At 37.5% G+C, this 15,940-nt stretch overlaps 1 protein-coding gene across 2 annotated transcripts in view; it reads left to right on the top strand.

Moving 5' to 3' along the window:
- The window catches only part of cdh18a (cadherin 18, type 2a), a 135,336-nt gene that overhangs the window by 85,765 nt on the left and 33,631 nt on the right, over positions 1-15,940 (top strand). For both annotated transcript variants that reach the window (XM_053487031.1, XM_053487029.1), the window contains exon 3: positions 12,321-12,615. In XM_053487031.1, coding sequence (XP_053343006.1) covers positions 12,321-12,615 — 295 coding nt within the window. The remainder of the gene's footprint in view (positions 1-12,320; positions 12,616-15,940) is intronic.

The following is a 15,940-nucleotide window of genomic DNA, read 5'->3' as shown; positions in this document are numbered from 1 at the left end:
ATATTCAGGAAGCGGTCAAGCAAGAATAGATTGAGCCAGTGACCCCAAAGTGCTGCAGATGTTTTTCTGACTCTAAGCCCAGCCGGATCCAACAGGTTCGAAAGAATAAAGACCTAAATTTCTTTGTATTAAATAACAAATTGTTCTTGTTATCTTGAGTCTCATTATTTTAATAATACTATATGTGAATGTCATTAAAACACTGAAGTTCACTCTTGTTCAAATACTTTTGGCCACTACTGTATTTGTTGCTCTAAAACATATAAACAGCACGAGTTACAGTTATTGCATTAATCACTGCAAGAATACGCACAAGTGCTATTTACACTCAGAATAGCACTTGATTAAGCACAGTCTTTATCACAGTCTTCAATATTTTTGTCACATTGTGATGATTTAAAGATAATAAGTTTAGTTTAGTGATGTATCCTTATTCTCTTGCATGCACAGCATCATGTGTGATAGGAGAAATTATTTGCAAGGTTCACAAAAAATTTATATTGAATATTTATAATACTGGATATTTATAAAATCATGATATTTACAGAATCGTAAACACATCGTGATAATATCGTATCGGCTGGTCCCTGGTGATTCCCGTTCCCAGTTTATTATACTAAATTGAGCACATGGAAAAAATTATTAGGTGCTGGATGTTATGGAACTGATCATGGTTTATGTTTAATTATTAAATTATTGTTAATGACTTTAAACAAAAACATTCAAGCGATTTAAGGGATAAGCTTATCTACAATACTGCAGAAACATGATGCATTGCACTGATGATTGGCGTGTGCAATTTCACATTTCTTGTACACACTATACGTAAGTAAGTAAACACTCTAGAGAGTCCACTCAGCACTTTGTGTAATCCACATCCAGCAGCTGTGTATTAGACATTATCATGTGTATGTACTCTACTGTATGTCAAGAGGATAAAGATGTGTTGTCTGATATCGCTCAGCTTCAGGCTGTTCCTGCTGCTGCTCCAGAGATACCGATCACCCACCGAGCCGAGTCAGAAACCCAGATAAAAATCCCACCGAACCGGACACCCTTTCCTTCCCCGCCCCATCTGCTCCGTGTGTGTGCGTTTAAAAACGGCGTCTTGCCACAGTGTAAAATTGACCTTTTCGTGCCAGACGACGCTGTAATTTGTGGTTAGCGGATGCGGCGTCCGAGTCTTGATCTAATCAGGAGGCTTTTGTGGTGTGGACGGTGTAATTGAAGTGCTTCCTTTCTCCTGCCTCTTATCTCCGAGGCAGTGCTCGATCTCTCGGACTGCACTCTGTCCGTGCAATAACAGGATAGGTTCTGATTATTCACGGTACTGGACGCGTGCCGCGTTATAAATATTGACACGCCGTTAAACAGGAAGTGTCAGGAGCGGATCGATGTCGCTAGCCAAGCGAGGAATCGCTAATGAGAAGCTTGTTATGACATTATACCAGTTTAGACAAGTTTCACTTAAACGCTGTTAAACATGCATTTCTACGCTTCTTTCTGTATAAAGTGTATATACACTGGAAATTATTTAAAATGCTAAATCTGAGCTTAAATCACTTGATTAGCGAAACACTTGATTAGTAACGAGGACAGATGCTTTAATTAACTTTTCACACATGACTGGTTTACATTCACAGCACAGCAAATACAATTATAGAAGAACACCATCATTTTCCAAGCAGCTGACACTAATTGATGACTGCACAAGGCGGCTATTATGCCGTGATGCTAGCGCTAGTGTAGCGTGCAGCGCTAATAGGAATATGGCTAGCACCTTTTTATTAAAATTCAACCTGATAAAATGTTGTACATGTGTTTTCTTATGTCATTTCTTATGAGATGAAGATTTCAAGTCATAATTGGCATAATTCATTTCTTATGATGTGATGTAATGCAATTCTACACACAATTGTTTCTATTTGTACTGTAGAGACAAGTTGTTTCTTTTTATTCCATATTTAATTTAGATTTAAATGCGATTTTTTTCTTCACAGTTTTTTTTTTATTATTTCACACATGATAAATTAAAATCCATGAGTTTCACACGTCATTTATTTTCATATGTGATTGTTACATATTTTTATCAATTTACTTTTATATAGTGTTTTTTTTTTTTACATATTCCAGTTATCAGATCCATGTCATGTTTACAACTCATTTTCATTCATATTATTTTCTCAAATGATTCAAAGTTATGTTTTTTAATTAATTCATCTGTTTGTCCAATTTAAGCTTTTTTCAACATGATTTTTTAACCAATTTAGGTATTTTTAAAATTCGTACTGATTTATTAACTTTTACACTATTTATTCATTCATTTATTTATTTATTTATTTATAATAATTTTTTCTGATTAATTTACAAAAAAGTGTGAAATTAGTCCAATTTTTTTTTGTCTTTTTATTTATTTAGCTGTGCGAGTTTTTAATTACCTTATTTATTTCCACACTAGTGTAAGTACCCGTCATTGACAATCAGATTTAATGTAATTAGTGATATTGGAACTTTTGGAAACAACCTTGAACATCATCACAACATTGTTACAACTATAAAACAATGCTTATCCAATGTTAGGGTTGATGCTGAGAAAAAAAACTTTACATAATTGTTATTAATTATAGGGGACGGGTGTTAGTACACATTGTTGGCAATTAAAGAGTTTGTAGAAACAGTTAAAAAGTTAAATCTAATAATAATCTGCTGATCTTAAATGTAATCAGTGATTATTATTATTATTATTATTATTATTATTTGAGGTTGAAGCCCACGTCCATGTCTGTGTGTCCCTCTGTACAGCAGAACTCTCTGTCTAACTTATTAATACAAAGGAATCCCATTCTGTAAGGTTGAGTATCTTACGCCTTGTTTACACTAAGTTGTCCTTCTCTCATCATCAGACAAATACACTCCCTGTTTAAAGTAGATGATTAAATCCAGCATGTTACATAAGATCATTTCATAACATCACTTTTACTCAGCATATTGATTTCAGCACATCACACCGGGCTCTCATTTCTGGTATTTCACACTGCTGTGGATATGTTCGCTCCAGCATGTTTCATCTCATGGTGGCGCTCTCCTATACTGCCTTGTATTAATGCCACAGTTTTGAAACATATGAGACAAACTGATTTGAAACTTCGCACAGGAAGAACAAACATACTGATCTTTTCAATCATCTTTGAAGATTCAGTTTTTAAATCTACTTGCCTGTTTTTTGGAGTAAGCCATTGTGTCGCGCTTTCGTTTGTGTTTGCTGAGGATTTTGTCTGCTTGAAGGGGCATTACGGTAGTTTCTGCATACTCGGTCTATACATAGTAAACTATCGCATTGACTGGTTCTGTTGAGTGATGCATATAGCCACGCCCACTTTGAGGGAAAAAGTACTTCTACTCAACATTTAGATTTTATTTAGTTAAATGTGCAGGTTAAACTTCAGGCAAATACCTAATGACTGGCAAAGTTGAATTAAATTCTGTCTTGCCAGTTTTGTATCATGTTGTGACAGACAGCCGGTTCTGACACTTCTGTACAGACAAAACCTTTCCCTCATTTATATAGATGATTATTTTGTTTAGTCTAAATAATTCATACAGTTGTCCTTGTTTATTCACATATATCTGGTTTATATCTGGTTTTGTTTTCACGCACCAGTTTTTTTTTCAGTCATCACACGTTCACATGCAATCACACATCGTTCTCAGGTTCAGGTGTCACGTGTTAACCAGCGCTCAAATGTGCAAATGTTGGGATGCACATTTCGCATGTTGTTTTTACACCTGATCTCTTATTGCACTCATCATTATAAACTTAATATCAGTGATTTTCCTGTAAAAATGCTGTCATGTTCCTCACGGCTCCTCACATAATCGAGTCGACTCCTAGTGTTCCAGCGAGTCGAGCCTTTTCTTTTTCTTTTTTTTCGTGAACAAATCATCTGTTCTATGTGCAACTTGGTGAGTCTCTTAAATCTTGCTGTGTGGTCCTAGGAGGCAGAGACAGGACTCTGTGAAGGTCTTGCAGAGCATATGTGTATGTGTGTGTGTGTGTGTGGGGGGGGGGGGGTTGCATTATTTCCCATGACTCCTGTGCACAGAGAGGAATTTGCAGGTGCAGAGAGAAACAGGGAAAGCGTTAGCCTTGCACAGGTCTGCGTGAAGGTGAACGTTCCTCATCGCCACGGGGAGGAACTTTAGAAGGTCAGTGTCGTCCTGACTAATTGCTCTCTGTTGTGGGGATTTAGCAGTAGCCAAAAGCCAGAGATGCACTCTGTGTGCGTGTGCGTGACTGTGTGTGTGTGTGTGTGTTTCACTATTATCCTGATTAGCATGCTGAGTTATTATATCACTTTTCTTCTTCTCCTCGAGACGTTCTGTAGGTTGTTTAGTGTTATTTGCCTCTTTGAATCAGGCTCGTTCGGCTCGTTCGGCCCGTTCTGTAGTCATCATTAGCAAATAAAATGTCAGCACCGTTGGATAGGTAACCTGAAAATGATCTCATCTCTCAAGCGATTCACACTTTCTCACAGCTTCCTGTTTACCCTCAGGCTCGATGTTGGCACGGAACTGTTTAGCTGTAAGTGTGTTTTCTGTAATTACGGATTGTTAAGAAAAAAAAAACAAAAAACATTGCGCTAACTCTCTGGGTTGTTACGGATCGGCGGAAATCTGTAAAATCTCAGTTGCTTGATGATCCCAGGTGTGGATACGAAGTGAGAAGCACGTTATTACTTTGATAACACGTCTGAAATTTGCACGAAACACTCATAAACACTTATTACAGATGACGAAGTGGATAAAAGCAAAAGAAATGCACGTCACTTATACACACACACACGAATGCAGGCCAAGGGCTATATGTTTGTCTAACATTATCTTTGTGTCAGCTTGTGAAAAAAAAATCATGGAAACAGAAATCATATTGAGTAAATACGTTTTGCTTAGAGGGACGTCAGATAAACAAGTACGAGTGTGATAGATCAGCTCAGAGACCGTCATAATAAATACAAGTACTTGTTTTCTTGTCTTATTTTGGCAGCCGGTTCCGGATGATTTTTAAATTGATTAGCGATTATTATTATTGATTAAATTAGAACAGAAAATCACAATCAGGGAAAAATTAATATTGCATTCAGCTACCGATTATAAACCAGTTCATCCTGAGACGCATTGCAAGGGTTTATTCAACACTACAGAACCCAAAGCTACAGAACCCATGGAGGGTCTCATCACATTTCTTTCAAGTTTGTTCACTTATTAAACAGTGTGCAGTTCAGCGAAACAAGTGAAAAAAACATGCAAATGAAATACTTAAACTGCATGCAGGGGACAAATGAGTAAATAATCCTCTCAAACAATGCACAAGCGAAACGAGTTCTTTTTATTTTTTTTGCATCTTGTGCAAGATTTAGTGAAGACGTAGCACCGCGGGTCCCAAGAATGTTATGAAGGACGGCAGCAAGAAGAAAAGGGAGTCGCTTTCAGTTTGGTTTTTAAAGCAGCCGGTGCCGAGAGGAATCATAAATTAAAGTTAAGTCAGGTTTTTATATGCAAAAATATGATCATATGTAGTGTTGGAAATTGGTCTGATTGGTAATAATTTTGAGTTGCTGGAACGGATTATCTGCATTAACATTATTTCCTATGAGGAAAAAAAAGAGTTTCACAATACAAAATTTCACCTTAAGACCTCGCCTCAGGAACGGATTAAATTTGTACGCAGAGATACAGATGTATCAAAATGTGGGAATGAATTGTATCTTATGCATACAAATGAACTAAACTGGACAAACAAATTGTACTCTCATGCACAAATTAACCAAAACATGGGAACCAGGTGAATCTCATATGTATGAATTAACCCCCAAAAAACTGGGAATTAACTAAACCATGGGAATAAAATGTCACATCCAACCAGCAGTACTGGGGGAGAAACTAATGAACACAAACTAATGAACCCGCTTGGTTTCCTGGATCATGGACTATCTGTCCTGCCGTCTCCAGTATGTCCGACTACAGACCTGTGTGTCCGAGACTGTGATCTGCAACACCAGAGCTCCTCAGGCGACTGTACTGTCTCCGTTTCCTTCACCCTCTATACATCCGACTTCATATATAAATCGGAGTCATGCCACAATGTAGAAGTTCTCTGACGACTCTGTGGTTGTTGGATGGATGGTGACACCTCTGAGTACCTGTCTGTACTGGATGACTTTGTTTCCTGGTGTAAGCGTTATCACCTACAACTCAACATCAGAAAAACAAAGGAGATGGTTGTAGACTTCAGGAGAAGCAAGACCCCTGTGACTCCTATATCTGTCCAGGGGGAGACAGTGGACATGGTCTCAGAATACAAATATCTGGGAGTCCATCTTGATAACAAACTCGACTGGTCACTCAATGGCGCTCTACAAGACAGGACTGAGCCGGTTGTACTTTTTTCGAAGTCTCAGGTCTTTCAACGTCTGCTATACCATTCTACAGATGTTCTATGAAACTGTTCCGGCGAGTGTTATTTTTTACGCTGTGGTCTGTTGCGGTGGTAACATGAAGGTGTCTGATAGGAACAGACTGGACAAGGCCATTAAAAAGGCCGGATCTGTGCTAGGCATGGAGCTCGACTCTGTGGATGTAGTAGCGAAGAGGAGGATTCCGTCCAAAGTACAATCCATTTTGAACAATCCTTCTCAACCACTATAGTGTCTTCACTGACCAGAGGACCAAATTCAGCCAGAGACTGATTACCATCAAGTGTTCCACAAAGCACCACAGAAGATCTTTTCTCCCAACGGCCATAAAGTTATAAAACTCTTCTCTGTAACTCATACACTATGTGGATATTCACTGACAGTCACAGTACAGTAACACAGTAGGACATTAATACTAACCTGTATTAATAATTTGATAATTGAAATATTACTTCTCAAAAATAAGTAATACAATATTACACATAACAATACAATATTACATACATACTGTATATTACTGTAGATTACTGTGCAATATTTACAAATGCTCCTGCGTTATATTTTTGGTTCTTACTGTTTTAGGAACTAAAAAAATTAGTTATTTATTACGTTTCCTTTAGATAACAACTGTAACCAACAATAAGCAATTTCCCACTGGGATTAATAAAGTTCTTAGAATCTCGAAACTTAACTTGAATCTTATAGAGGGAATACTGTAGGTTGTGTTTAAGGTGGATAAATGAACAAATTGTATGCCATGCACATTATTTAAAACATGGAAACAAATTTCATCTTGTATAGAAACTGGCTAAAAGCTTAGAACAAATTGTATCTTATGTAACTGTATCTTGTGCCAAATTAGCTAAAATGGGGAATGGATGGAATTAATTTCTTGTCTGAACGCAATAGTATTTCAAACGCTTAATGTAGTAAAGCGTGTCATCATCACGTGTATTTTTCTCTCTATGACCACTCTGGGGCGCTGCACAAAGCTAGTTTATTAGATCATAGTATACGGTATAGTTCATAGAAGAATAATCCGGCCGCGCTTTAATGCTAACCGATTTTAGATTTCAGAAAACTAAATCAGCAATCAGGTTTCCATTCACTCACTCATCATTTATACAGTTTATCCTGTATTATCCCGTATTTAATAATTTTTTTTTTTAAAGAAATCATATGTTGCAACGTTTAATATAAACGGACTTTCTATGTTTAAAATCTGCCATGAAGTCAAATCAGCCGGGACAGAATCAACGTCACAGAGATCTGAATCACTTAATCAAAATGTCATCTTTTTGAGTTTGTTATTTCATTGATTTATGAATACGTATCCGTTCCTTGCTTTCCGTGCTCACGGCTGTATTTCTCCCCACACCACTTTCCCGTCAGCGTTTGCCGTTAAACAGCGATTAAAGTGGCCGTAAGCTGAGCGTGGTGAGAGGTGTGGTGCACTCGGCTGCGAGATGAAGACGCCGTGACTCGGCCCGCGCTCCCCTTACCTCTCTGCTCGTGTTTCATACTCCGCTCTACTTTATTCCAGCCAGGCGCCAAAGGCTTTATCCTCAAAATGTCAGAGGAGATGAGTGTCTGCACTCCTGAGTCGAAAAAAAAGTACAACAAACTTTTGAACGCCGAAGGACTGCGAGAGTTCTCTGGTGTTAGAGGAGCCACTGGGGCTGCAGAAAGTGCTGGAACAAAAAAGAGGGAAAACTTTCCCAAAAGACCTAATCAGTTTATATTCTGTGCTCAATCCTAATTGGGTAAAAGCTTGTTTAGTGCAGGTGAAGTGCAGGTTTATATTAAAGGTTCCATACTCCGAGCTCGGCCAGAGGGTGTGTTAGTGCTCCAGCTGGAATACCTCTCAGATAATGCATTTGTTACACGCTGTTTCACTCCTTCTCCAAACACTCTGTGTCAGTGTCTATGGAAATGAGCTACAGGTGAGCCACGCCCCCTCCAGAGAACAGCACCGCTGAGCAACAAACCTGTGGAGGGGCTCTCCGTATATGAGGGGGAAATCTAATTGGCTGGTTTAAATACACACACACACACACACACACACTGAAGATGAATCTTAATGTCTAGCAAGACTAAAAAGTGAGTGTTTTATAGTGGGTCACTTTTAAGCAGCTCATTCCAATATAATTTCTATAGTAACAGCTCATTCATAAGAACTTTTGACAAAAAAAAGGCTAATATGATAAAGTTTTTATAAGAAGATGTTTGGGTAACATTATGTGGAAGGAGTCTCCAGTGTGAGTCGTCAGTGAGGAATAAAGCTGTACTGTAACTTTTTCTAAATATTTTATAGTTCATTGCTGCTATAACAGTAAAAAAAAAAAACATGTGAAATTATGAAATAACTTCAGTAAACCCAAAGAATTGTATTTTTACTTTTTTTTTAGGGTTCTTGGTTCCTCTTGGTTCCTCCTACAAATTGTCTACGCATTACTTGTGAGATTCTACAATAGACTCACAAAATAATTATGAGGTTCTTTCTTTATATATATATATATATATATATATATATATATATATATATATATATATGTCACCAGTACTGTGCAAAAGTCTTAGGCACCATATTATATGCTGTACCAACTTCGTTACATATCTTTATCATGTCTGCATAATTATTTACAAAATTATTCAGTATTTTCAGATACTGTATAACAGAAAAAATAAACAAATAAATAACATTACAGGAGAATATATGCATGGCTGTTAAGAAAAGATATATAGTACAAGACAGACCAGTTTTTAAATGGAAACAAAAAACCTAATGTACGTTCCTGAAATTTGCATAAAAATAGAAAGGAGCGAGTATGACGAAGTTACCAGAAGAACTCATATTCTCCAGCAAGCTCAGTAAAACCTAACAGCTGTTTTACTTATAGTTCTGTGCAAAAGTCTTGGGCACATACAAAAATATGGCACAAGCAAAAGATGCTTTTGAAAACATTTCTGCATAAAAGAAACTGTACTAAAGTGCAATAAAGAGTAATAATAAACAGTCAATATTTGGAGTGAAAACTCATTGCTTAAAATCAGGAGATTTAGACACAGATTTGTGCGGTTTTATAAGAAAACAGTTGTTAGGTTTTACTGAGCTTGCTGGAGGATGTATGGTATATTTTTGAAGATTATCTTTAGCTTAAATGTATTTCTATGTGTACAATTTAACTTTGGAGCGGAATTGAATTTCCTGTGTAATGTTTACAGTTTAGGGACAGACTTGTAATTTCGTACTGTGAAGTTTGTGTTTATAACAAATAAAATAAGAATTTTAATTTTAACAGTGGTCAATCGAGCATTGTATTGTTCACCACAGGGGTGTGAAATGCAGACTTAGTGAGCTAGAGAGCTGCGCTGTTTATGAAATCATCACCTTATCATTCGATATGTGTCGTCACGTGATCCTTGCAGCTAGGTACTGTACATTACAGCAGCAAGTAATAAAAAGTCAGCGACTTAATGACCCATTATGAAGAGACGTGAACCGTCTATGATGCTACAACCTACTCACAAATAACTTTCACACAACTATGGATTCTATTTTCTATTATTTTATTTTATTAATACACTAAATGTTGCTATAACTGTAAAAAAAAAAAAATAAGACGTTTTCTTATTTTTCCATTTATAGATACATTTGGTGTAAATTAAAAAAACTGTAAAAAAGATTTCTCTTAAAATTACTACATAAAAGTTTCTGTTATCAGAAAATAACTTTATGCTAGTAACAACAACCCTGCTCCGTCATTGATTATTTTCCCATGACATCGTGACACTGAGTGGTTTATTCCTTACTTCTGTAGGATGGCATTAAAACATCATTTTCCTCGTAAAGGAGTTTTATTACATTTGAACGTGAAGGTAAATCGATGCACGCTCTGTAAACGCTGTTAAATTCTCTGTCTCCGCGCGACGAGATAAATAGCCGAGGTGAAAGTTCTGCAGGTGACATAATAAATAATAGAAACCTCTGACCTTTCGCTGATGAAACGTGTGAAAGCTATTTTGTCTGCTGTCTAATTTGTTTGAGAGAAAAGCAATTTCTTTCGAACTTGTTGCGCTCAGTTTCACAGATGTGCCTTTAAGCTACGATCGATATCGTGGGGGATTTTTTGTTTTTGTTGCTGTTTTTAACACTTGCTTGGTGCTGCGTCTGAGATTTTATTGCACTAATAAAACCAGAAATAATTCCTTGCCCCGGGCAGCCTGAATGCTCTGAAATGAGTTCCTAAAACATAGTTGATCGCTAAGATAATGTTCTTTAATTTAATCTTTTTCCTTTTTTTTTGCCATCAGTTGTAACGGAGCGGCGCTGCAGACGGATAAAATTGGTGCTTCTTTATTATAGTTACTGCACAAATCTTGGTCCAGATCAATGACTGGGGTCAACACGGAGTCAGGCTGGGGGAAAACTGCAGGACTTTTCTGTTGTTGAAACATTGTAGTGATGTTATTTCTATATAAAAATGTTGCTTTTCTAAAGTTAGAATGATTTTGATTTTGGAACCACATGACGATGGGACAGCGTTGAACAAAACATTGCAAAAACAACTTGAGCCGGAGTATGTACTGTATACAGTATTTGTTGAAATATTACATAAAGTATGAAATTGAAAAAAAAAAAACAGCTGAGATGCGTTCTGTGGACATGATGCATTTTGGACGCGGCACAAACACCATACAACGGTACCTCGGCATACAAATTTAGTCCGTTTCGGAGGCGGGTTTTTAAATTGAAATTTTGTATAGTGAAACACATTGTCCCATAGGAAATAATGCAAATGCAGATAATCCGTTCCAGCCACCTAAAAATATAACCAATATTACCAATTTCCAACACTGTAACCATATTTTTGCATATAAAAACAATTAAAACATTTAGAGAAGTCATGTACTGTACATAAAGTAAAATATTGAGTAAATAGACAGTAAACCTCTTTTAACTCCCTTTGCCTCTTGCTACCATCTTTGGTAACATTTTTGTGACCCCACGGTGCTACGACTTCACTAAATCTTACACAAAATATAAAAAACCCACAAAAAATTTAGCCAGTTCGTTAGGATCGGTTCATTTGCTCGTGTGCCAGCTCGAGGCAAGTTTCTGCCAAAATTTCTTTTCTCAAGGCGAAAATTAATGAACGTTAATATTCTGAAGTACCGCTGTATTACAATAAAGCTGAGACGCACCTCAAGGAAATATCTCAGAAAGAAAATTAACCAGAGATGAATATTAACACGTATGACATGAAATACACACACTGTGTGTGGGAGGCTGTTGTGTCCGTCCCAATCCCAAATCATAATTCTAAACCCTGTTAGAAACTAGAAGAACGTGGATATTGCGTCGGACGTTGTGTAGATGGATGTTAATCGGCATTAATGCTCAGAATAAAGATTGTATTTGCAGCGTTGTGTTTATCACATAAATGTAATCATTCTAACAACCTTGAACATCATCACAACATCTATATACAACTATATAACAATGCGTATCCAATGTTAGGGTTAATGCTGAGAAAAAAAATACTGAACTTTACATAATTGTTATTAATTATAGGGGACGGGTGTTAGTACACATTGTTGGCGATTAAAGAGTTTGTAGAAACAGTTAAAAGGTTAAATCTAATAATAATCTGCTGATCTTAAATGTAATCAGTGATATTATTATTATTATTATTATTATTATTATTTGGGGTTGAAGCCCACGTACATGTCTGTCTGTCTTTCTGTACAGCAGAACTCTCTGTCTAACTTATTAATACAAAGAAATCAATAAGTCAATAAATACAAAGATTTAATCGTTCATGTTCTCGATCCTCATTCTCACAGCTGCACTCCAACTCTGATAAGGGTGACGGCTCGGTGCACTATCTCCTCTCTGGAGAAGGAGCCGGCAGCATCTTCACCATTAATGAGTCAACAGGAGACATTCATGCCACCAAGAGCCTGGACCGCGAGAAGAAGAACCACTATGTCCTCCACGCTCGCGCCATCCACAGCGTCACGCACCAGACCGTCGAACCCGAGTCCGAGTTCATCATCAAGGTTCAGGATGTGAACGACAACGCACCTACCTTCCCCAACGGCCCGTTCACTGCCTCCGTCCCCGAAATGGCTGACATCGGTGAGTGTGTGTGTGTGTCAAGACAGTGTGTTTGTTAATGTGTGTGTGTGTGTGTGTGTTGACAGGAGAGGAATACTAGAGGGAGATGTGAGATAATAAGACAGCATGAGAACCAGTGAAGCAGAGAGCGAGTGTTTGTGTGTGAGAGAGAAGGAGAGAGAGCCTCAGGGGAGAAAGCAGACCTAAAGAGAGGAATTATTGTGTGTGTGTGTGTGTGTGTGTGTGTGTAAGTGTGTGTGTGTGTGTGTGTGTGTGAAAAAGAAATGAAAAATAAAAAACTTTTTTTTCAGATATTTTTATGTATAAAGTGTGTGGTGTGTTTAAAGGTTCTGGTGTTAAAGTGATGCTAGGTTAGCTAAACCGCGGCTGCTTTAATGTTCTTATTGCTAGCGCAGTTACGACAGAGTGTACAGTCGAGAGGAAAAGATGAATTCACCGATTTCTAATATCAGAAACAGAACAATTTTCTATCAACATTTACGATATTACTTTAATATAAAACGTGGCGCAGTATTTAAAAAAAAATAATAATAAAATTTGCAATAAATTTGCCTCGGCGTATAAAGTAATGTTGCATTTTTATCATATGGACCGAGCTAAGTTGCGCGTACATCTGGGAGCCGTTTAAAACCTGGAAAGCCAGCACAGCGGGTTTTTGTGGGGTTTTTTAAGCATTTTGCGCAAAATTTAGTGAAGACATCACCGCGGGTCACAAGAATGTTATAAAGGACGGCAGCAAGTAGAAAAGGGAGTCGCTGTCAGTTTGGTTTTTAAAGCAGCCGGTGCCGAGAGGAATCATAAATTAAGGTTAAGTCAGGTTTACTGTCTATTTATTTCATATTTAACTTGATTTACACGACTTTTCTGAATGTTCTGATTGTTTTTATATGCAGAAATGTGATTATAGTGTTGGAAATTGGTAATATTTTTGGGTGGCTGGAACGGATTATCTGCATTTACTTTATTTCCTATTGGACAATGTGTTTCACATTTGAGTTACTGACAAACTCTACAAAAATGCCCGACTATGCATATATAACTCATAATAAATTGCAGCCTTTTGTATTAAATAATTGCACAGGTCCAGTGTGGAATAGATCTGATATCCAGGATCAATATCAAACCAATGATTTTTTTTTTAAAGTGCTGAATTTGATCAGATTCAATTAGTTTTGTTTCTGAAAATTAACACAAATAATTTATTTGTGGAATTGTGCCATTTTTCTTAAATTTATACTTCATTATGTTTATTGCAGTGTATTTGTAATATACTGTACAATAAGTGATTTTTGTCTGGTTTTGTTTAAGTCGTGTTTTTTTATATACAGTGAGGTCAATAAGTATTTGATCACCCTGTGATTTTGCAAGTTCTCTTACTTAGAAATTATGGAGGGTCTACAATTTTCAGCATAGGTGCATTTCCACTGTGAGAGACAGAATCTAGAAAGGAAAATCCGGAAATCAAATTGTATGATTTTTTAACAATTTAATGGTTTCTAAGTGAGAGAACTTGCAAAATCACAGGGTGATCAAATACTTATTGACCTCACTGTATATATATATATATATATATATATATATATATATATATATATATATATATATATATATAAATTTTCAGTTCTTTTCAATTTTCTCAATTTTTTTCCCTACTTAAAATTATTTAATTCTTTGACATTTTATAAGAAGCTTAAACTGCAGTTCAATATCAGAAGGGAATAAAAAGTCTCTCTCTAAAACTGATTCGTTCTTTAAACAGAAACACAACCTCAAATCTCAAGTGATCATTTGTTCTGGAATTTGTTCTTTCTTTTTATTTTGTTCTTTTGGAAATCAAGAAAGGAAACCAGTGATCTAAATCCAAAAGCCCACTAAGACACATTTTTAGGTTGAAAAAAATAAATAAATAAATAAAAACAGAGTGAGAATTGAAAGAAATCTAGGAATCAGGAAGCCGTGTAAGACGTGTAAGGAGAAGAAGCAGACGAGAGGGAGAGAGAGAGAGAGAGACCGACCCGTCTGATCTGGGAGCCGTTCATGGCTTTATTAGCTGGGTCATCAGTTTGTGATGGAGCGCTGCAGCATCGCGGGTTTTTCCACGTCTCGCTTGTTTGCAGCTACAATTTATGAAGACTTGGCACGGTTACAGGGAACCTCAAGAGAGCATCCAGAGTATTTTAAACCCGCTTCATCCGAGGAGTAAAAACTGTTGTTTCAGCAGCACGACGGATCGGCCTCGTATACACCACATATCGTATGCTAAAAAAACCTTTTAGTCATATTTGTGCTGACGCGCCCATCCTGCAGCGTGATTCCTTGGGCCGTTTCCCAGCTCGGTAACGCTGCCGTTTAAGCTGAGCAAAACACAACACTTACCTGCTTTCCACCTAAGCAAGCGTGGTCCAGTCCGGCTGATAAATAACTCTGCAGGAACGTGTTAGGAAAGCGCTAATTGTGCGCAGACCTTTTCCTCCCTCTCGCCATCGATTAGCCGAGCTCAGGCCGAAGAGCTGTGAAGTGATCGATTATTCACAACCACTGCTGAGTGCACACACACACACACACTCATCAGAGAACTCCGATTGAACTGCCTACCACACCAACTCGATTTACCTCTCACTCTCCAAAAATAAATAAATAAATAAATGAAGGGAAATGGAAAACATAACGGCTACAGATCGAGTTAGCTCTCTGCAGCCTCTGATGCAGGACACTGATGGATAGAATGATTTGTTTGTGTTGATGGAACGCTCCCTGTCCGAGCAAGTCAGCAGGAACTGACTGCTGGGTAAAATAACGGCAACATTTCATAGTAAATCCTCCAAGAGGAAATAGTTCAGGGTTCAGACTCAGGCCCAGACAATAAGTTAAGGGCTTCGCTCAATCCTACGTCTGGGTGTGCTGGAAGGTCTGGGTTTGAACTTATCACCTTATCACCTGGTCGCCAACTCATGTTTTTTTCCCATGAGAGTGGCTCAGGATGGAAACCATATTGTGAGCTCTGGGACGGCCATGACCGTTATCTCCTTTTCAACCTGACTGGCGCAATTGGCTAGCGCACGCTCCGTCAAAATGTCTTTCGTTTCTTTTTAACAAACCCAGGTTCAGTGATTAGATGTGCAGTTAGACACAGAGGTAGTGCAGGTTACTTGCTGATGTCCAGGGGTCTCCAGGAAGTACAATAAAGGTAGCTTCTGCCATCTGCCTCACTATCACAGCCTTTTTAGTGTCACATTGTACGTTTAAAGTATTCTTGTAAAAATAGTTCCCCTTGAAGGTTACTCAAACACAAAACTTTTTAAAGGTTTTATTCAAACTTCCTTCT

Source organism: Clarias gariepinus, chromosome 25, assembly GCF_024256425.1.
Source record: "Clarias gariepinus isolate MV-2021 ecotype Netherlands chromosome 25, CGAR_prim_01v2, whole genome shotgun sequence".
NCBI classification, from domain to species: Eukaryota; Metazoa; Chordata; class Actinopteri; order Siluriformes; family Clariidae; genus Clarias; species Clarias gariepinus.
The sequence above is the reverse complement of the archived record's forward strand: the minus strand, read 5'-3'. Positions and strand labels throughout refer to the sequence as shown.